Genomic DNA, 22,951 nt, shown 5'->3' on the forward strand with positions numbered 1-22,951 from the left:
GAGAGCAGCTCTGGCCTCTCCCCTCTGGGCTCAGAAAGGGTTAGAGTAAGGGCTGGGGCCCAGGTTGTCTCTTTCTCTCTTGGTCCTCCTCTCTGTCTTAAAAAAGAGGAACCCCGGGGCCAGTCCTTGGGGCCCTCCAGACTCAGGTCAAGTCTGGCTTGACACCTTTCCATTCCCATCTGTTAAAGAAAAGATGATTCTGGCACTTGTTAAGAGTAAGGAAGACTTTATTCAAAACTATTGCAATAAGGGCATTGTAATAGGGGAGAAAGATCGGGCTCAACTCTGAATACAGCAAAGATGGCTGAGGACTTAGAGCCAGCGAAGAGAGTGAGGGGGACAGTGGATGGAAAATTACTAAGAGGCGACATCAGGGGTGGGGGGTTCTTGCTGAGCCAACTTAATAGGATTCCTGCTGGAGGCAAGCCAAGTTGAACAGATATGAAGGGTGAAGGATGAGGAATTTGATCAGATAGCAAAGGTGATCAGTTATTAAGGGTGGGGGATTGTCTCTAAACTGGCTTAGCAAGATTCTTATTGAGGACTGGGTGATGCAGGCCCAGCAAGGACAGGATAGATATGGACAAAGTCAAATCCAAGTAAAGAAGAGGCTCGACAGAGCCTAACTAAAGTTAGGTCTTTGTCAGTCCTCTGGTGCCCTGTTTTCCTCTTTGGTCACAACTAGATGCTCCATTCAATGCCCTCCACACCCACTCCATCCCCAGCCTTAAGGAAGCCTCCCTTCACTTCCCTCTCTGTCAGTAGGACCCCGCTAATTCAGTCAGCACCCAATTCCTGAGCACCTCCCCAGTGCCAGGCCCTGTGTCAGGAAACACAGAGAGACTCAGCCACGGCCTCAGAAAACAGCAATCTGGCTGTCCAGAGGGACGCAGGTTGGCTGAGTCTTGCTTCTTATGTTGGCATCTCAGCATCACCATTTTGCCAACGATCTGTTCCTACAGAAATGGGATCATTTTCTTAGATCAACAGTATGGGTCTCATCTCCCCCTTGAGTTTATGAGACCAAGACAGCCAGGCAGGGCATTTCTGGTGTTAATGCCAGCCACCCACCTGTCTGTAGCTCAACCCACTCAGAAGGTAAAAGTATAGTGTCTCCCCATACCCAGGTCCCCATTACTGTCTAAGGAGATCTCCCCTAAAGGTGGGGGCTGGAGGAAAGGACTATCAGAGACCACAGGACTTTCAGGGCTGGAAGGCCCCAAGCCTGTAGGACTTAGCCAAGTATCTGACACACCATAGGTACTGAGTAAATGTTTGCCCAGTGAATACTGGGTGACTCTCCTTGGGTCACACCAAATTTGGGGCAGAGTCCAAATTGGAAACTAAGTTTTCATATACTCCATCCTTTCTGTGGCACCACCCTTCTATGGTTGACTTTTTGTACTCAGATGGCCCGGGTTCAAATCCCTACTTTACCACTGACTCACTGTAGCAAGACATGGGCGAGTTACCAAACCTATCTGGGCTTCAGCTTCCTCTTCTATAGAAAATAGACAGTAATACCCCCCTCACAGTCTTGTTACAAGTATAGAATAAGATACTATAGATAAATTACTGAGCTCAGTGTCTGGCACATAGTAGAAGATCTTTAAATGCTAACCAATTTTTCCCCACCAGGCGACGATGTCAGACTGGGATTGACTGTTTTATGTATTCAAAATGGTCCTGGAAGGAGAGCCAGAGATTCGGATTGTAATAAATGGCACAAGTGGGCCTTGAATTTAAGTAAACCCAATATATATAAAATTAGATTTATAGAAGGGTAAAATGAAGGTGGGGTTATTATTTAGTGAGATCCTCTAGAGCATTTCAAAGAAAATTTGATTACAAAAATTTAATTTACACACAACAGTTCGGTAAACCCTGAAAAGACCCAATTAGATTAGAAGAGCAAAATTGATTTAATGAGCACTAAAACCCCTGCAAAAGTGGCAATCACTTGTCGATGAAACAGGTTTCTTTGATTGTGACCCAGGGTGCCATCCCATTTGGCCTAATTTCCTGTGAAATGTGATTATTTTTATCCTGGAGTTGGACAGCACTGCTTGTTTCAAAGGATGGAGGCCCAGTGGGGACAGGGCGTGTGATTTGGGAGAACATGTCCCTGTGCTCTCTAGAAGCTAAATGGTCTTCAAGTGACCCTGGATTCCCCCCCCCCCCCGTTTTCTAGCTTTGGGTGCCTGGGGCCACCCAAAACCATTGGACCTGACAGGAGAGGATATGAGAAACTGCTCCATCAGCCCTCCGGTAAGGCCCCGCCCTGGCCCGGCCCCGCCCCTCAGCTCCCATCCCCTCCCCATCCCCCATTGGCTCTGTTGCTAGCCTTTCCCTCTACCAGACTTTCCCCCGACTTCCAGACTCTGGGGCCCCTGTTTCTGATTAACATCCGTCAGGGCGGGCAGCACATTCTCAGGTGTCTGACACCTCCCCATCCCTCCCTCTCACCCACCCATCCCACAGCAGGTTATCTACTTCCGTTCTTGCCTGGGCCACCCCACTAGAGAGGGGAGGGCAGGAAGGAGGGTGGAGGTCCCTAGCTAGCCTTTGGCTGAGGCTAAGCAGAGGCAAGGAAGAGGATGGGAGGAAAGAAAACAAAAGTTCTAAAGGAATAGCACAGAGGGCGGCACAGAAGGGTGGAGAAAGGAAGACAGAGAACTAGAAACATCAACAGAAGGAGGAGAGAGGCCTAGGGTGTGACTGGGGAGAAGGTCCAGCATATTGGAGCTGAAAGGTCAGTAGCTTCCTACCTGGAGACCAGAAGATTCTTTCCACAACCAGAGTAGGGCGGAAGAGCTTCCTCAGGCAGAGGCAGGCCAGAGGTGAAAGCTGGTGGCCTGCCAGCAGTTCTGTAAGCCTCAGGGCCAATGGGGTACATCTGCTTGCCCTGTCAACTTTATGAGACCACTGGGGCAGGCAGGTGGGTAGCCTTTTATATGAAAACAAACACGGATATGTCATTGAGCAGATGGTAAAACAAAACAAAAAACCCACACTTTTCATTTTAAAGATAAAACAGCCTTTAAAGAAATGTCTGGCTTAGAGGGGATCTTTTTGGATAACGCTGCAAACTGCTGGGGGTACTCATTCATTCCCCGCTGCCATTCGGGACCAGTGAGTGCAAACTCAAAAAGTCCCCAAGGTAGGATTGCCAGATGAAATACAGGGCGCCCAGTTACATCTCAATGTCAAATCATGAGTATTTGTTTCAGTATAAGTATGCCCCAAATAGCGCATGGGACATCCTTATACTGAAACATTATATGTTGCTTATCTGAAATTCAAATATGATGGATGGATAGCGTGTATTTTGATTTCCTAAATTGGCAACTCTGCCTCCAAGTTATCCTGAGAAACACCATCCCTCCAGCCTAGTCCAGTGTCAGGGCTCAGATTCCCACAGTTCTCACCCATGCCCCCATCCCAGACTCAGGTCCCGTTGTCACAATGAGTTCCTCTCCAAGTTCTTCACCACCTCCATCTCCACTCAGCTCAGGCCCCTTAATCTAGACTAACCCGCCACATCAGCTGCCACCCCGTTCCGCTCCAGGCTGGCCCAGCCTACCCACCCCCAACACCTGCCTAAAGGGAGGGTGGGGGCACCTCCAGAGGCTGGGGCCCAGGTGTTATTCTCTCTAAACAATGTGTGTCTCTGTGTGCGTCTTGGTGTCTTCCTGTCACCTGTCAGTACCTTCCAGTTACTGCGGTCAATACCACGGCTCAGCTCATAGCCCTCCGCCAGCAGATGCACACCCAGAATCTTTATGCCTACATCATCCCTGAAACGGACGCTCACATGGTGAGGGATATCTCCTCCCCGACCCTTGCCCTCTGCGATCCTGGGTCGACCACCAATGAGAACAGGTCACAAACTGGAGGCCATTAAGGCTCAGAAGATGAAGGCAGAGAAAGGATTCAAAAGGCAAAGGGAAGGAAGTAGGGGGCTTGGACATGGGAGTTCTAGGGCAACAGAGAGAATGTATTCCTTTACATAGGAGAGAAGACACTGCCAAATCTCCTTGACTTTGGGCAATATAACTGTCAACAAGTTCAGAATCGATTTTGATCAATTCTTAGATGGCAGATCCAGAATGAATGTTTAGGATACTCTAGCCCTAGTAGGTTAGAGTGTGGGCTAGCAATTGGACTGGAGGAATTCTAACCTTCTCATAACCTGATGGACGGAGCACTGGAATGACCCAGAGGCCCAGGCTACATGAGTGTGGGGTGTAGCTCCCAGGAAACAAGATTGTCTGAATAAGAACTGCTGTTCCCAAAGCAGCACCCCTGCCCACCCAGCCCACCCTTTCCCCACCACTGGCTCCACCTCTGTCCCATCCAGCTTCCCAGCACTAGCCTGTCCGGAGAAGGCATTTTCATAAGATTGCTTGAATTTGTTTTCCCACCTTCGGTGAGTGTCTCAACTTCTCTGAGACTCAGTTTCCTGTTCTGCAAAATGGAAATATTGAGATATGTCTTGAAGGATGATGACAATCAAAATACAATAATGTGTGAAGCCCTCTGCCAAAGTTCTTGATCATGTACCCAGTGTACTGTACTAGACTGGGGAGGGGCAGGACAGCTGGAGGGGAGAACCCAGAAGAACCAAAAAACATGATCCCAGACTGCACAGAATTTGCATTCTGGCCGGGGAGATAAGAGTCTTTGGCTGTTCTGCCCAGTGCTGGACTGTGAGATTTAGACTCCAAGAAATACAGCTGTCCAAAGGAAGGGAAGATCCTGAGATCTGGAGGAGTGACAGAGGACTTCCTGGAAGAAGTGCCCAGCGTGCCTGGGCTTGTAGGACTGGTTGAATCCGACCAGACAGAAAGAACTGGGATGTTGCTGGGGGTGGGGGGGCCTTCCATTGGGGGCGGGGGGGGGGTCTAACTCCATGAAAAAAGCTAACGATGGTGTTATTTATTTCCTAGAGTGAGTACATTGGCAATCGTGACAAGAGGCGTGCGTGGATTACCGGCTTTACAGGGTCTGCAGGTGAGAGCATTATTCAGCCCTTATTGCTTCTGTTGGTAGACCCAGCCGTGGTCACAGAGGCTCTGATACGGCCAGTTCTCAGAAGCCAGGACCCCAGGACCTAGTGTCCAGACGCTCAGCCTCCTCTCCACCACTTGAAAAGGCGCATCATAGCCCACCAGTCACACTTCTGCCTGAGGCAGATGGCCCTCCTGGCTCTGTTCCTGTGCTTACTGCCCCTGCCTCAGCACACCATGGGCTCCATTTCTGGAACAGCTGCTACTTCTACATGCAGCCACTAGGGGCTCGCGGATTCTCTTCACACATGGCTCACTTGGGGACAGAGTTTTACTTAGCCGGTGGTTTTTCGGACAACACCTCACGTAGCCAAAAGAGACTCAAACATAGAAGCCCTTTATGGGGCCCCGGTTTCTGAAGGGGCCTCCCACCCCGATCCTGGCCCCCTGAATGAAATCTAAGCTTCCCTTGCTGATCCTTAAACATTCCTCCCCTGGACTTCAAGCTCCACTGCCTTACCCATCCTCGCCAAAATCACTGGGTTTGACTTCTCTGCCTGACTTCAGCTAAGCCCCTGGCTTAGCGTCCCCATCAGCCACTGAGTCTTGATATGAACTACCACACCATCTTTCCTGAGAGCACCTACCTGCAGTATTGAGTCTTTGGGACTGGCAGAAGCAGACCCCTCTCGTCCCTCCTTAGGAGAGGCCCTTGACACAAAGCAGAGATGCCCAGGCTGGCTTCCCCCAATGCTCTCCTTAATGTCTCCTGCATCACTTCCTTGCAACAGAGGAGCAAAGTTCTTTCCGGAGGCCCCCTGTGACATTCTCAGAGCCAGCACCATAGTGCCCATGCACTACCTAAGGCCACCTTCCTCACCTTCATCCTCACCTCCAAGGTTCTCTGTTCTGCCCCAGGAACTGCAGTGGTGACCATGCGGAAGGCAGGTCTCTGGACCGACAGTCGCTACTGGACCCAGGCTGAGCGGCAGATGGACTGCAACTGGGAGTTACATAAAGAAGGTAAAAGGGTCACGTGTCCCCCAAACTTTGAAACCTGGACTAGGTTCAAGAAGGCACAGGTAAGAGGACGCATGCAAAGCCATGATGGGCCTCTGCGGAGACTCTGGGAATCTGAAACCGTCCCTAACCTTTGAGGCTAACCTCAGGGAGGATGGATGTGGCAGGACTGTCACAGACAGAAGTCTGACTGGAAGGCCTGGGGCCAGCCCTGGAGGTGACTCTACATTCTTTCTTGTCTTCCTCTCAGTTGACATAACTTCCATCGTCACCTGGCTCCTCACTGAGGTTCCTGCTGGAGGGAGTGTGGGCTTTGACCCCTTTCTCTTCTCCATTGGTATGTTCTTCCCTCATTCCTGCATTTGTCCACACCAACAAGGGTGACTCAGCCCCTCTGGGACGTAAAGAAGCATACCTTGGTAGAAGGAGGGACAGGATGACTCTAAAGATAGAGTGTCTGAAGCTGTAGTTGCAGAATATTTTGCAAGAAAGATTTATTCATGGATTGTGAGATGAAAATATATTTAAAAGAAAGAATGCAGTTTTTTTTTTTTTAAAGCCATGCATACAGAGACCCAACCTAGAAGACTCGGGGAATCATTAAGATCTAGCAGACAATACGCCAGGATGTTCTTGAACCCAGAACCATCCTCTGTGCTCTGGAACTCTACCAATTATGACATTAGAATCGTTTGGTAGCCCTCTTCTGGAAGGTAGCTTGGAAGGTCAAAGGAGTTCAGCGGGTTTCTGAGCAAAGAAGCATAGTCTCCACCCCCCAGTAATACAGCTCCCTGAGCTTTGGGGCCCCAGCCAGCTGGCCAGCCTGACCCAAGGGTGGAGTCTTCATGAATATGTACCTAAAGGCTCCCCCTTCAGAACTGGCTTCTTTGCCAGCTTTCCGGTGACGTGACCATCACCACTCCTTCAGGCTGTGGCACTGATGCTCAGTTAAAATGGATAGCACTGAGAAGAGGGCCTCACAGCCATTGGCGCTTAAGAAGATAAGCCTAGCCAGTTGGCTGAGGGCAGTGCTGGGGTGGGCCCCAGGCAATTAGGCTTTGAAAGCAGAAGAGGAGGCTGAGAGGACACACTCCAGGAGGAACAGACTGCTTGGACCTGTTCTGGGCAGCTGAGGCGGCAGGAGTGGAGTGGGAGGCAGAACAGACAAGGACTAATTTTGCCTGAGTCACAGTTTTTCTTGAGGTGTAAACAGGGGACCAGTGACGGCTTCCTGTCTCTGCAGGTTCCTGGGAGAGTTATGACATGGCCCTCAAAGACTCTAACATACAACTCGTGTCCATCCCAGCCAACCTTGTGGACCTGGCATGGGGGTCAGAGAAGCCTCTGGTTCCAAGCCAACCCATTTATGCCCTGCAGGAGGCATTCACAGGTGATTCTCTATGCTCTTTCTCCCCAGCTTGAAGCAACATGGGTCCCCACTGCTGCTCCTTTGGCTGAAAATGTTGTCCTGGGAATTACCAAAGCAACGGTTCTCAAATCTTCCTGTGCACCTGAATTGCCTGGGATGCTTATTTAAAAAGCAGATGTCTGGGCCCCCTCATCTCAAAGAGTCTGAATCAAAAGGTCCTCAGACCATATATAGAAAATGCTGGAATAAATAGTGTTAGGATTTGAAGCAAGAGGGAACAGGAAGGGAGGAAACAAGGGAGTCAGAGCAAGATTAAAAAAAAAAAGATTAAAAAAAAAGAACCCTACCCCTTTGAAGAGAGAAAAACAACATGATAGGAATTGCTTATCTGATAGTGGAGACCGGTTTGTATTGATTCATTCAAACCTAGACTTCTGGCCCTCCTATAGGAAGATGACTAGGATCAGGTGGGCCGGCTGACAAAGGAAGTATGTAACTAAGCTCAGGGTCAATCCATGGCACAAATTAGGGTTCAGGTTTTGACCAGACCACAAAGGAAAGTTAACTGACCCCCCACAAATTCTAACATTGATGATCTTCATCTTGACGTCATTGATACCATCTAAATACGTCATAAAAGAACAGCGTCCTCTATGATTCTAGTAAGCAGTAACTAAAATCCTGACCAGGACCAGGCTACTGACAATGAATCACTGTCTTGGCCACCACCACCCCCGACCTCCCCAGGAATTCCAAAAGAGCCAATGGACATGGATTCCTAGGAATATTGGGCAATCTGAGAGGCCCCTTTCCACACACAGGTCCGTGCACATTTCTTATTTGAAAAGGAGTCAAGAAAGCAGGAGGGAAATTTCAAAATAGCAAGGATGATGAAACAAGCTAAAATTGTGCCCAATTTTCTTTATCCGTTCTGATATAACTTGCAGAATCATTCTGCATCTCGAAAAAGTTTTTAAAGAAACTTGCTATCCAAGACTGTGTAATCATAAATAAAACTCATCCCTTTCAGATAAAGAAGGGCGCAGTTAGGTCGGGAAGGGGAGGGGATAAAGGGGGGAAGCCTTTCAGGGACTGAGGGAGAATTCATGCGGGATTTGTCACTGCCCACAAGTGACAAAATGCTGAGCCTTCATAGGCTGCTGGCCTTCAAGGAAAAGCCATCCAGAGCCAGAACTGGGCCTGGAAGCCTGAGCGTAGAGTTCTTGAGTCTCTAAGCTTACAAAGACAAGCGAGACTTTCTCTCCAGCAACTGCTAGGCTTTAAAGGGGGCAAAGGACAAAGAGACCACGAAAGGTTAATTTGCCTTCGTTTGCTGTCGCACATTCATGAAACTTGATAACACGATTCTGAGCAAAAGAAGCCAGAGAAGGCCCCATAGTGTATGATTCCATTTGTATGAAATATCCAGTTTAGGAAAGCTGATGAATGGTTTCCAGGGGCTGAGGGGGGAAGGGAATGGGGAATGACTGCCTTACGGCTACAGGGTTTCCTTTCCAGATGATAAAAATGTTCTGGAATTAGATAGTGATGGTGGTTGCACAATCGTGAATGTTCTTAAAGCCACTGAATTGTGCACTTTAAAATGGCTAAAATGATACATTTTATGGTATGTGTATTTTACCACAATAAAATAAAATAATCCTTAAAAAGTATCATACCCAAAGCTCTGGCTCTTGTTAAATAATTTTTACCTGTTTGCCTAAAGTTTTTTTAAATGGCATTAAGTTACTTATGCCTAATCTTTGAGCCCAACTGGGACTCTTAATGTTTACGACATTCTGCCAGCAAATTCTCAGCCCTGCCTAGGGGCAAACTCTTCATCTGCATTGCAAAGGGTAGGGATAAAAGATGAAAACTAGAACCAGGGTACAAGCATCCTAGAAAGGACAGCTCTGTGACACAGAGTTTAAGGGCAAGTCTGGGGACTGACAATGTTAGCAAGATAGTCCAGTGTTCCTATAAAGTAAGAGGGTGGGCATGTAGTTAAACAGACCCACGTGGAAATCTCAGCGCTACCCCCTTGCTAGCTATGAAACCCTAGACAAGTCACTTTTTCTCCCTGAAGTCTCAATATCTGTAAAATGGGTCAAAGAGGGATTAAAACAATGTTCAAGGACCCATGGCTAATTAGGCACCAGGTTATTTCAGAAAAGAGGCTTGAACATGACCTAGACTGATCCCTTCACCCTTCAACTAAGGCTGCTCTCTTGATCTTTGTTCTGAAAGCTTATTTATTGATCAGAAAGTTACACCAGGCTTACCATACACCAAGACACCGTTCTGTGTGCGTTACAAATATTAATTCATTTGATCCCCATAACAACCCTATTGACTAGATACTATCATAATAATCCATCCTCGTTTCACAGGTATGCAAAATAAGACACAGAGGGGTTAAGTAATTTGTCCAAGTTCACATAGCTAGTAATGGCAGGGCCAGAATTTGAACACAGATAGTCGGTCCAGAGAGTACATGTCCTTACCAACAATACAAGTCAGAGTTTGTTTGGAGAAAGGTTTCTACTGCTTTGAAAGACATGGAAAACGATTGCCCTAGGGGAGTGCTCTCAAGAGCAGCATGCCAAAGGGAAAGTATGCCACTTATGCTTTCTTTGGGCTCCTTTGCTTCCAGGGGGCACCTGGCAGGAGAAGGTAGCTGACATCCGCAGCCAGATGCAGAAGCATCGCAAGGGCCCAACAGCCGTCCTGCTGTCGGCACTCGATGAGACAGCCTGTGAGTATGGACTTGTAGACACAGGGTGGGCACCTGGGTCCCCCCAACCCCCATGCCTCCTGGGCCCTGCAGCATAGGACTCCTTCCCTAATCACCACATAACCACGGGTTCCTCGAACTCCATGGCCATGGCCTGTGGGAACTGAGAAAGCTAGGGGGCAGGAGATCATGTCTGCTGAAAAAGAAAACCAGGAGGTCCAGAGCAAGCTGGAGCCAGCCCACAGGCCATCGGAGGAATGGGCTGACCACAGCGGCAACGGCTGTCTCATGAAGGGAAGGGGGCCTAGCTAACACCTGCCATCAGCCTGGCCACCAGCCTGGGGCATTCATACTCCCAGCTTTAACACCCAGTGCCCCCCCCAACCGATTCTGTCCCATCGTGGCTCAGGGCTTCTTACCTGACCCCAGCTCTGGGCTTCAGATTTGCTGGGCACCCACTGAAACTATGCTGACTACTGGCTGCGTATCTTCGTTTTTCTGGGAGAAAGGGTCCATAGCTCTCATCAGTGCCTCAAAGACCCCCTCCTCCAAAAAACACCTGAGAAACATTCAGAGGCAGATGTTCAGGCATACTGCTGGGAATCTTTGGGGGTCCAAAGCAAACGGTGGGGCAAAGGGGGGACATGGACTTGCCTCAGGCAGACCAGCCTCAAAAAGTCCCCATCAATTCTCTTCCAGGGCTCTTCAACCTTCGAGGCAGTGACATCCCTTATAACCCCTTCTTCTATTCCTACACACTGCTCACAGACTCCTCTATCAGGTATGGCTTTTCCTTGGCTTGCTCTCTGGGACTTCTTCCAACTTCTGCCCCTCACCTGCCCCACCACTTACCCTGCCCTAATATGCAGCCTTCCCAGGAGCCTGCAGCCTGCCCCCAACGGGATCCTCTAGGAAGCCTCCAGTTGGCTTTTCCTGACCCCTTGACCTCTGTTCCCACCTACTCCCAATCTGGTCTGCTTGGCTCCTTGGTGGGGTTCCTCTGACCTCCGGGAACGAAGGGATTCCTGTCCTTTGCATCGTCCTGGGAGACCCTCAGGACCCTCCTGGTCTTCCCTCCCCACCCAGGTTATTTGTAAACAAGAGTTGCCTTGACTCTGAGACCCTGAAGTACCTGAATTCCAGCTGCATGGGCCCCATGTGTGTGCAGCTCGAAGATTACAGCCAGGTCCGTGACAACGTCCAGACCTACGCCTCCGGAGATGTGAAGATCTGGATCGGGACCAGCTATACTACATATGGGCTCTATGAAGTGATGCCTATGGTAGGTTTGTCGGGCCCCCACCTGGGCCAGGCATCACCCCCCTCCCCCGCTCCAGCCCTGATAAGTCTCAACCTAAAGTGGGGCCACAGGCCCTGAGCCATTCAGGCAGTTGGTCACTCCCCTTCTAGGCTTCCCAGGGAAAACATGGAAAAAGAGGAAGCAGATGTCTATCCACAGAGAGCTCAGAGGTTGTCAAGGAGACTAGAGGGAGTACAGCCTGGTAGAGCAGAGGCTCTGAGGTCGCCAAACCTGAGACTGAGTCCTGGTTCTGCCCTGAACTGACTGCGTAATGACCTTGGACAAGTGACTTAGCCAGTCTGGACCTCTGTTTCCTCACCTGCAAAATGGCAGTAAGAGCCCTGACCTCAGAGGCCTTGCTCTGAAGAGATTAGAGGAGATAGTACATGTAAAGCCCAGTGCCTGGCACACAGCAGGCACTCAGTGAATGTTATCTGTTATGATATGATATGGGCAGGAAACTCACATTGTTAGAATAGCCCATTAAGTGGCAGGGGCTAGGTTCTGATCTATCCCAGAGCGCTGCTGGGATCCAGCGGCAGGGAGGGAGGGAGGGAGGGAGGTAAAATTCAGCTGGACGTGGAAGACAGGGAAAGACCTGGGCAGCCAGAAAGCACAAGAAGGAATGGTCTTCACCACTGTAGGGAATGACAAGTCTCGCCTTAGCTGGGCCCTCCTGCCAATCCTTTTCAAACCCCACTGTGCCCTGGAGATCCTCCCCCCGACCTCCTCCTCTATGCCCATGACAGGAGAAACTCATAGAAGACACCTACTCCCCAGTGATGGTGACCAAGGCAGTGAAAAACAACAAGGAACAGGCCCTCCTCAGGGCCAGCCACGTAAGTCACGGGAAGGCAGACTAGCCTGTTGGGAACTTCTGGTCTGATGAGTTAGAAAGGAGACCCAGCCAAGGAACCTGAAGAAGCTCAGTGAAACAGAGAAGTGGGCACCAGACTCCTGGGCTTCACCCCCTTATTCTTAGCCTGGTACTGCAGTCTAGAGCCTGGGCCCTGGAGCTAGAGTGTCTGAATGCAAATTCCAGCTCCTTGCTTCACTTCTCTGGGCCTCAGTTACTTCATCTGTGAAATGAGTATCATCAACAGGAATCTACAGCATAGGGTTGTGGTGAGGATTAAATATATAAATAAACATATATGTTATATAATACATAATATCTCTAAAATATATAAGTAATATTTAATTAACATTTTAATTGTAATATATCATGTACAATCATATATAAATGTGTGTACATATATATTTACATACATACAATAAGTATATACATATAAATAGAAATATGTACTTATATAAATATATAATGAGTTTATAAATATGTAATTATATACATATAAACAGAATTATATAATTATATAAGTATAATTGTACTGAATAATATATATATTGCTTTGATCACTGCCTGGCACATTCCAAGTGTTAAGTAAGTGTTTGCTGTCCTGATTTCCCCACCCTGGCAAGGGGCTGGCTTGCTCTTTCAGATGTTCCTGTTGAAACGAGAAGAACTCGCCGCATTTTACAAAACTTTTTCTTATAGAAAAGTTTAAACATATACAAAAGCAGAGAAACTAGCCTAATGATCGCCCGCGCCCTCCCTCGGCTTCACCACTTTGTGGCCCTTTGGTCTACAAGGCCACATCCCTTGCCCACACACCCAACCCTCTGCCGCTGGTTGGTTTTGAAGCAAATCCCAGCTATCATACGGTTTTTTCTGGCAACACTTTAGTATCTCTAAAAGATAGCACTTCAGTAAGTATCGCTGAAAGATAAGAACTCTTTTCAAAACATAACCACACTATGATCATATATAAACTTGAACAAGAATCCCTTAATATCCTCAAACAGTCGCGGCAACCCTGGAGTGTTAGAGCTCCGCTCCCGCTCGCGGGGCAGCCACCTGATCTCCTTGATCGAAGAGCCCTGGCTGGCGAGCGCTCTTCAGCCCGCCCCTCGGCTCTGCTCGCCCGCTCCAGGTGCGCGACGCCGTGGCTGTGATCCGCTACTTGGTCTGGCTGGAGAAGAACGTGCCCAAAGGCACCGTGGATGAGTTCTCAGGGGCAGAGCTGCTGGACCAGTTCCGCGGGTGAAGCCCCACCGCCGAATTTGGGACGGACTGTCTCTAAGTGCGGGCGTGGGGGCGGGGAGGGGGATTTAGCTTCCTTACTTCGACGGGAAGGAAGGCCCTCCTTGTATTTGGGGGCCTCTCTGGAGCAAGAAGTAACAGGTGCTTGGATAGTCGGGGAGCTGGGCAGGGTGTGTTCCATGACAGTCCCCGGCCCCAGGCTGAAAGCCAGACAACTTGAAGGGCCACAACCCATCAGTGCCCCCTAGTGTCCGCTTCAGGCACAGACCCTCTCTCCGGCGGGAGGGGGGGGGGCGGGGGAGGGATGGGGTGGCTGGGTCAGGCCAGGTGGGGCTCCCGGACCACTTGAAAATATCAAGTTGGGGAGTGACGTTCCCTGAGGGCACGCTTGGCTCAGGCGGTAAGCATAGTGTGGGTTTGAGGGGCAGGATGCCGCTCTGGGGCTGGGGAAGCTTTCAGACACAAGGAGCTAGGTTTCCTTATTCTTGCTTTACCACGAACTCACTGTGGGACAATGGGCCTTGGTTTCCCCATCTGTAAAATGGAGGTGGAGGGGGAATAATTGGTGTCTACAGTCACTCCTTCTCAGACCTTGAATGCTCTATAACTGACAGACTGGAGCCTGGGAAGATGGCACCAGGAGGTGGGGCTGAGAGTGCCAAATGGAGTCTGGCTGAGGTAGAGGCAGCCATGACCTCCATTTGCCCTGGTTAGATATCCTGGGCCCAGCCTATTCTCTGAGCCTGTCTGTTGACCATTCCTGCCATGTACTTTCTAGAGAGGAAGAGTTCTCCTCTGGACCCAGTTTCGAAACCATCTCTGCTAGTGGCCTGAATGCTGCCTTGGCCCACTACAGGTACTTCAGGAGAAGGAATTTTCTAGGGCCCTGTGGGGCGGGATCCTGGTGTATGTGCGTGGGGGAGGGGATGTGAAGGAGGGAATGGTCTGGGACCCAAGCCCACATTTAAGGATTGAGGCCTTTAGCACTGTGGGGGCTACAGGTGGGCAGTGGAGCTCAGTCAGGGCTCGGGAGTCTTCATGAAATTAAAAGGCCCAAGCGGTTTTCTACCACAAAAGGTTGAGACTTTGTGAGCACACGGGGCTGAGGGATCTGGAAGAGAGGCGGGGCTGCTGTTGGATGTTTTTCCTTGGCTTCCTGTGAGTTATTTATATTAGCTAATTCTTAAAGCTCTCGAATACACAGGGAGAAAGGCCTGTTTACTCAGCTTGAGCCAACAAAGGTGGGCCCAGAGGTGGGCTAAACAGATGTTTGGCTTCATAGAAAACAAACACCTGCAGGCCTGTCTGATAGAATCTGGGGGCCCACGCTGACCAGAATGCCTCAGCCTGGCACGGGCACAGCAGCAGGAGATCAGATGACCTCCATTGGCCAGCCTGGCCTATCCCACAATTCCCTCCCCTGGAGTCTCCCTCCCAGAGTTCCCTCCCATGGCATCCCGCACCAAGGCAGCTGCCTCGGCCCAGCCCCTTCTCCCCCCTAGAGAGTAGCAGGGGAGGAACTCCTTGGCCCTATCAACTCTTGCTCTCCAGCCCCATCCTTGAGGACCTCCCCCCCCCTTCCTGTGTCTTGGCTTCTCAGGGCCCTGTGTTCTCAGAGGCCACAGAAAGTTAGAGAGCGCTGGACTGGGCATCTGGGTCCAGGCCCAGCTCCTTCCCAGCTTTACCACACAGCCTCCTACAAGCCCCGAGCCTCTGCAGGCCTGCGTCTCCTTATGTAGCACGAGATGCTGGCCCTGGGTGCTCTCTGAGGCTCTCAAGGCTCCCGCATTCCGGCTCCCTCCTTTCTCCCCTTGCTGGGAGCCTTGCTTGGTGAGGCGCAGGATCAACAGATATACACTGAGGACATTAGCAGCATCAACCGAGTGCTCCCCCAGGGCCCTTGGGGAAATAAGGGGTGAGGGGTTCCCCTGCTTCCTCTCAGGACCCCCCACCCCACCCAGGGCAGGCTTAGGCTACTCCCTTCTCAGTGGCTCTCCCCTTCCTAGTCCGACCAAGGAGCAGCACCGGAAGCTGTCTTCAGATGAGATGTACCTGCTGGATTCTGGGGGACAATACTGGTATGTATTCCCCACCCTGCCCTGGCCAACTGCCTCAGCTCAGACATCCAGGGCTTCTGAAGAGCCGCCACAGCTCTCCCTTCCTGGGTGGGAATCCTCTGTCTGAGAAAGGAGAGCCCTGGACGGAATGAGCCTGAGCATCGTTCCCATTTGTGCACTTGGGGACCCCCGTGCAGTGGGAAACACACAGAAGCCAAAACAGTGGGGCTGCGCCTGCGGCACCTCTGTGAGAATCGGGAAACATCTCTCCTTGCTCAAGTAAAATGTTCTTGAAGCCGCATATCATGACACAGTCTGAGCAGCCATGCTTGGCAGCCCTGTCTGGCAGCACAGACACCGTACCCACATTCTCACCTACTCATGAGCACCCTGGACATGGTCCCCACACCAGCAGCAGCATCCATTCTCCCCGCACGGCACAGACCAGGTGACCGTGTTCAGGGGGGGTGCCTGGAGCACAGTTGGAACAGGGCACACGTATCAGCACGGGTATGTGTCTGTGAGTAGATATGCGTGAATGTGTGCATGGCCACGTCGGGTTACGTAGGAGGGCCCTCTCCCCCTGCTCTGAGACTCCATGATCTGTGTGTCCACCAGCGCGTGCGCTCATTAACATGCCTATATAACTATGAAGTGCCTGGTACCCCCTTTAGAAGTGTTACCCTTGTACAGTGCACAATCTGAACACTTAGATAGAACAGCCATGCAGAATAGGCTAACCCCAATTTTTCCAAATGTGTGACCAATCATTCACACAGAAGTTGAGATGAGATGAGCCAGTAGATTTTTTTCTTCTCTTCTCATGGGCTTGTGGAAAGCTTGGGCGGGGTTGGTGAGGGGAGGAAGGGGTGTGCTGAACTGATGGAGGAGCAAGGAGTCGTTTCAAACCATTTCCCATCCTCTATCCTGTGGAAACGGTGAACGTGCTAACGAAAACGGCTCTTCGCTTGCTGCGAGTGCAGCTCTGGGAGCTAACACAAGAGCTTAGCCTAGCAGCCTTTGCTTGTTCCCAGTCTGGCGTTGTGTGTTCTGTGTACTTGAGATGGCCAATGTGCAAAGAGGAAGTGGATTTGTGGGGCGTTGCTGGATTGGGGCATGCTCAGAGCAGGGTGAGGCCGGGGAAATGGTCACCTCACTTCCTCTTCTCTCCTTCTTGAAGAAGTCTGTCACGCTCTGTAACCTGCTCCCAAGGAGGAATCCCCAGGGCCCTGGGACATTTACTCCCCACCCCCTCCCTGGTAGTGGCCACAGGGGCCATCTGGGGGCACAGCTGCTGCTGGCGGTTGGGAGTCAGACTTTTCGGCTTCTGGCTTCAGTTCCCTGGGACTCTGAGCAAGTCCTTGGGTTAGATCCATGTTTACAAGGAGCGGACTGTGTCGAGTCAGCATTTGCTCCAGGCCTGGCTTCACTGAGGCTTAGAAAGGGAGATGGCTCATGGCCTCAATTGCCTCATCTGGGAAATGAGGATAATGTGGCCTCTCCTGCTACCCTTCCCAGGGAGCTGCAAAAGTGTTCTAGAAATGGTAAACAACTATGTGAATGTGTAAGAGTGCGATGATCTTTCTGAACCTGTTTCTCCACTGGTAAAAATGGGACGTTCCGCTCCCTCCTGCCTCCCTGAAAGCCTGGAAGAAACTTTGCTTTGAAAGCCAGGCTGACCCAAGAAACCCAGATTTATAAAACAGCCAAACTAGGGGGTATGGGGGCGGAGTATGTATGTGGGGGATCAGGACTGTCAGACAACATAGCAATTTTGAACTTAATAGCTTTAGAGTCCCTTTATGCAAAGATGCTGAAGATGGGAACTTGATGATAGCATCTGTGTTCTTTCGTTACCCCTAACCCACCTCACCCCCACCCCGCTCCTGCCACTCGAACCCCCGTGGAAAGCACACAGGCAGCACACAGCCACGATCCCTACCCCCAAAGATTCGGCAGAGCTGTATATGTTGATTTTCCTGGCCCACAGGGATGGAACCACAGACATCACCAGAACAGTCCACTGGGGCACGCCCACTGCTTTCCAAAAGGTAAGCATTGGACCCAGAATTCCCCTACCCACCTTTACCCAAGGGACATCCAAGCAATCACTCCAGCAAGAGCCCTTCATTTTACAGAGGCTAAAACTGAGGCCCAGAAAGGTTAAGTAGTTTGCCTGGGGTCACACAGCAAGTTAGAACCAGAAAACCCAATGCTCCTGGCTTCCCCAGAGGTATTTCAGGCCTCTAATAGGGCCTCAGCTGAAGCTCTTCATCATCCCATTTCAGTAAATCAGTGAACAAATGTTTACTTAGTGCTGTCTGTGTCTCTAGCCTTGTGCGCAGCAGAAAGCAGGGGAAAAGGCATTCCAGGCAGAGACAAACAGCACAGGCAGTCTCAGAGGTGGAGGTGGAAAGGAGCTGGAGGTTTTCAGAAAGCAGCGAGAGCCAGTCTACCTGGAGCAGAGGCTGGGGCATCTTCTGTGTGCACCGGGGGCCTCTGGATGGGTGGGGAGCAGGGGGTGGCATTCGTGCATTCAGCAAGTAGACTGTGGCTCAGACATGGCACTAGAAAGAGAGAAAAAACAAAAGCCGGCCAGGCCTCGAGGAGCTCACAGTTTAGTGGGTTAAGTCCCCAGGTTGTCCTGAACAAGATGACGTGTGTGTGTGTGCGTGTATGTGTGTGTGTGTGTGTGTGTGATGAAAGGAACTTACCACATTGCCACAAGGAGTGAAGAGGTTGCTGTCAGCCCACCACCTTCCCTTTATCCACAAGGTGAACCAGCCCAACCAAGAGAGGCTGACCTGCCAGATTATGAGGCCCTAACTCAAACATAAGGCCTTAAGAAAACTGAAGGATGATCCTAACAGTAACAAGGGAGCCGACCTCTACTTGAACACTTACTCTGTTTAAAACATTAATGTGCATTAGTCTACCTACTCCTCCCAACAGCCTTATGAGCTGGTACTGTGATCATTCCATTACAAACGAGGAAACTGAGGCATGGAGCGGTTAAAGTTGCTCGCCCAAGGTCTCCAAGTTTGTGAGTGGCCAATTCAGGATTCTAGCTCAGGGAGTTTGCCTCCCAACTCCCTACCGTCAGGCCTCAGCCCACCACCATCTATAAGCGTTCCTTGTGCACAGCCAAAGAGAACCCCATGGACCACGCTCCAGCTTTTGACAGGTCTCCCTCAGATGCTTCTGGCCATTTCCCAGAACCTGGATGACCACACATGAGCACGCACCTACCCCCCTACACAGCCCTCCTGTAGGCCTGGGCCCACACACCTGTGTGGGCACAGGCCAAGCAGCTGGAAACTTCTAAAATCCTCCTCTTATGCAGCACATTACCTCTCCCTCTCGCCATCAGGAGGCATATACCCGCGTGTTGATAGGAAATATCGATCTGTCCAGACTCGTCTTTCCTGCTAGTACATCAGGTGGGTTTTGGAAACCAGGCTGGACCCAGAGACTCAGGCTCTGATTTCACTGGATCCAGACTGCTACCCTGGGAGGCTAGTGGGGCAGGGATTATATCATCATCCCCTCCATTGTATAGATGAGAAAATGCAGCCCAGAGAGTGAAAGCAACTTGTCCAAGGTCACACAGAGGGGAGAGCCAAGCCTTGAACCCAGGCCTCCTGCCTCCTAATCTACTACTCCAACTCAGTGGGGAGGGGGAGGTCACTGTGGGTTAGAGCAGTCATGGGAGGTTTCCTGGAGGAAGCAGTTATCTTGATAGATGGGGAGAAACTATAGTAGAGTCATCAGTGCAGGTAATGCTGGTACGATGTAGGATGTGCTGGAAAAAGTGCATGCTAACCTGCCTCTCAGGAGCGACTTGCCACAGGTCCCGTCTTGGTGTTGGTTCTGGAACAAGAGAGCAGGAAGAGGCAAAGCTGACAGTCTGGGGTCCAGCTGATTGATTGGGGCCATCTCTCTTCCAGGGCGAATGATGGAGATCTTTGCCCGCAGAGCCTTGTGGGATGTTGGGCTCAATTATGGTCATGGGACAGGCCATGGCATTGGCAACTTCCTGTGTGTGCATGAGTGTAGGTGTCTCTTCTACACTTCCCTGGGCTTCCCCCTCTTATGAAGGAGGTAGAACATGTCACAGGTATGGAAATGACTAAGACCCACAGAGATGCAGTGAGCCACCCAGCGTTACCCAGCTGGTGGGAGGTGATGCTCCACAAGGTAAGTGAGAAATGGTAGCAACTGGCCCTTCCTGCTGCCTGCTTGGCATCGGGGAGGGCCTCGCAGAGAAGAGTGGTGGGTCAATGCCTAGCGCTGGCTGGCATAGACGTCAGAGTAATAAAAGCAGAGCTGATCTGGTCTCCATACCAGCCCCAGGTAGATAGAGATGCCGTGGACAAGTGCCGCTAGAGATGCCCCAGGGTTCCCCAGCGACCTGCTCCTCCCCAGAGCCTGCTAGTTTCCAAGCCGGTGAGTACGGGAGAGTTGACACCATGCCTACATCTTCTTTTCCAGGGCCAGTGGGATTCCAGTCTGGCAACATCCCCATGGCCAAGGGCATGTTCACTTCCATCGGTATGGCTCTTGGGCTCTCCCATCCCCTCCCCACCCTAAGATCAGCCCAGGACTGCAGTCTAGGTAGCACCAGCCTTCAGGGAGCATGCCAGACACAGGCCCCCTGGGCTCCAGCACTCCAGCCCCAAATGCATCGTCCCATCCTAATCCTAAAACCCTTCAGCTCAAACCCTCATTTTGCCCTTGGGACATAGCACACCAGGAGATGGGAGTGCCTCCAGGATCCAAGTGAGCTCTGAAGCCTTCCCTGCTGGGCCACGAGGCCTAGCCTCCCCCATGGTCAGTGGTGGGTCTGCCCAAGCCTGGGGCAGCCAGGCAGTTGGGCTGTCCAGCCACTCCTCAATTGGTACAGGAAATACTGGCTTGGGTCCTCCTCCTGCTTAATACCACCAGCATCTCTGTGTCTCCTAGAACCTGGTTACTATCAGGATGGAGAATTTGGGATACGTCTTGAAGATGTGGCCCTCGTGGTAGAAGCAAAGACCAAGGTAAAGTGCTGCTGTGACGGTCTAGAGCTGTAGACAGCATGGCAGTGACTTTGGGCTGCATGGGGTATAAGGAAGCTCCAAGCAGAAGGGAATTTAATAGGTGGACGTGAACTAATTTGGAGTTTTCCTCCGCTCCAGAAAAACTCCATAACTCAGAGTTTCTCAAGTCTGTTTGCACGTTAGAATATCAGCATTCTCAGAAGATCTTTTTGGTTTTAATGCCAGTGCCCAGGTCCCACCCTAGACCAAAAGAATTGGTATCCCTGCCCTAAATCATTGGTCTCCGATGCCCATAATAATCACTAGGGGAGCTTGTTAGATACAAAGATTCCCTAGAAGAGCAACCAACAGGATAAAATACCTACATAAAAACTTAAAAAGACTTATTTATAGGGAGAAAATCTCCACTGAGGGACATAAGAAAGATTTAAGTAAATGGTGCTTTCTGGAAAGAAGCTTCAATATTATAGAGATGTCATTTTTCCAGAAATTAATCTATAAATTCAAGACAACCTCAATTTCAGTACTAACTGGATGCTTTTGTAACTTCACAAAATGATAGTAAAGTTTGTAAAAACAAACATGCAAAAATAGCTAGGTAGCTAGGAAAATTCTGGAAAAGAAGAGCAATAAGGGAAACTAGGCTTTTCAGATATTAGCACATACAATGAAGCTACTGTAACGAAAACAGTATAACACCACAGATAGGAGAGACAGATGTCACAGTGGAACAGAACAGCTAATCCAGAAATACACCCTCTAATTTCCTTTTTTCTTGGGCAGGAGGGGCAGAGGGATAAGGGGGGAGAGAGAGAGACAGAATCTTAAGCAGGCTCCACGCTGAGGGTGGAACCTGACGTGGGGCTCAATTTCATGATCCTGAGATCACAACCTGAGCCAAAATCAAGAGTCAGATGCTTAACCGACTGAGCCACCCAGGCGCCCCTCTAATTTCTATAAACAAAATGGGAATTTAATTTATAATAAAGCTGGTGTTTCAAAAGAGTAAAGACAAGAGAGATTTAATAAATGGGCAGTGGGGACAAATGGCTAATTATTTTGGGGGGCTATTAAAGTGAAGAACCTTACTGTTACCCCAAAATAAAATTCTGAATGGATCGAGATTTAAAGGTAAAACCATAAAAGATCTGGAAGAAAATCTATATAAATTCATTTATAATCCCAGGGTGGAAATGGGCCTTTCTATGCACGGCCCAGAAGCCATGAAGAAAAAGATTGATAAATTAAATGTAAAACTGTCTATATGGACAGGCACCTGGGTGGCTCAGTCAGTTAAATGTCGGCCTTCAGCTCAGGTCATGATTCCAGGGTCCTGGGAATGAGCCCTACTTTAGACTCCCTGCTCAACGGGAAGTCTGCTTCTCCCTCTCCCTCTGCCCTTTGCCCTGATCGTGCTTTCTCTCCCTCCCTCTCTCTCTTTCTCTTTCTCAAATAAGTAAAATCTTAAAAAAAACCAAACCCGTCTATATGGAAACAATACCATAAACAAAGTCAAAAGATGTATGGCAACTAGAGCATGTACCACAGGGAAAGCATGCATTTCCTTCTTTTGCCATGAGCTTTTTACAAATCAATAAGACAAAAATAGGGAAAACAGCAAAGGACATGAAGGGGCAACTCTCTAGGATCAACACAAATGATCCATAAGCATGCAAAGATGCTCGACTTTAATCTTAAAGAAACACGAATCAAAACAACAATAGATTACCATGTATCACCTATCTGATTGGCAAACGATGAGAGATTTTAATGATACCCAGTACTGGAGAATCTATGATGAAATGAGCCCTCTCACACACTGCTGGAGGAAGCACAAATTGATACAATCTTTCTAGAGGACAGTTTGAAAATATCAATCAAAATATCTACTTAAAATGCCTTGGGGCTCCTGGGTGGTTAAGCCATCTGCCTTTGGCTCAGGTCATGATCCTGGAGTCTGGGGATTGAGCCACGAGCCCCACATCTGGGCTCCCTGCTTAGCAGGGAGTCTGCTTCTCCTTCTCCCTCTGCCCCTCCCTCTGCTCTTTCTCTCTCTCTCTCTCTCTCTCACACACACACACACTCTCTCTCTCTCTCTCAAATAAATCAATAAAATCTTTAAAAAATAACATAACATAACATTACATAACATAAAATGCCTATACCTTTTGTCTCAGCAATCCCTCTGCCAGATATGTCTCTTCTGGATCTAGTCCCAAAACGTCACCACGACATTTTACACATTGAGGTGGATTGTAGCATCGATAGTTACAGTAAAAAAAAAAAAAAAAAAAAAAAAAAAAAAGAAGTGGAAACAGCCTA

General features: G+C 49.7%; 1 protein-coding gene across 2 annotated transcripts in view; it reads left to right on the forward strand.

Moving 5' to 3' along the window:
• Window positions 1-22,951, forward strand: part of XPNPEP2 (X-prolyl aminopeptidase 2) — a 28,474-nt gene that overhangs the window by 365 nt on the left and 5,158 nt on the right. For both annotated transcript variants that reach the window (XR_006411839.3, XM_026520561.4), the window contains exons 2-19: window positions 2,192-2,268; window positions 3,707-3,817; window positions 4,950-5,013; window positions 5,928-6,032; window positions 6,280-6,366; window positions 7,273-7,419; window positions 10,052-10,153; window positions 10,832-10,913; window positions 11,219-11,414; window positions 12,182-12,271; window positions 13,424-13,533; window positions 14,312-14,389; window positions 15,540-15,611; window positions 17,581-17,641; window positions 18,961-19,030; window positions 19,538-19,642; window positions 20,082-20,141; window positions 20,553-20,629. Coding sequence is in view for 1 of the 2 variants with exons in the window: in XM_026520561.4 (XP_026376346.1) it covers window positions 2,192-2,268; window positions 3,707-3,817; window positions 4,950-5,013; window positions 5,928-6,032; window positions 6,280-6,366; window positions 7,273-7,419; window positions 10,052-10,153; window positions 10,832-10,913; window positions 11,219-11,414; window positions 12,182-12,271; window positions 13,424-13,533; window positions 14,312-14,389; window positions 15,540-15,611; window positions 17,581-17,641; window positions 18,961-19,030; window positions 19,538-19,642; window positions 20,082-20,141; window positions 20,553-20,629 (1,694 nt within the window). In the remaining variant the exon portion in view is untranslated. The remainder of the gene's footprint in view (window positions 1-2,191; window positions 2,269-3,706; window positions 3,818-4,949; window positions 5,014-5,927; window positions 6,033-6,279; window positions 6,367-7,272; window positions 7,420-10,051; window positions 10,154-10,831; window positions 10,914-11,218; window positions 11,415-12,181; window positions 12,272-13,423; window positions 13,534-14,311; window positions 14,390-15,539; window positions 15,612-17,580; window positions 17,642-18,960; window positions 19,031-19,537; window positions 19,643-20,081; window positions 20,142-20,552; window positions 20,630-22,951) is intronic.

Source organism: Ursus arctos, chromosome X, assembly GCF_023065955.2.
Source record: "Ursus arctos isolate Adak ecotype North America chromosome X, UrsArc2.0, whole genome shotgun sequence".
Classification (NCBI taxonomy): Eukaryota; Metazoa; Chordata; class Mammalia; order Carnivora; family Ursidae; genus Ursus; species Ursus arctos.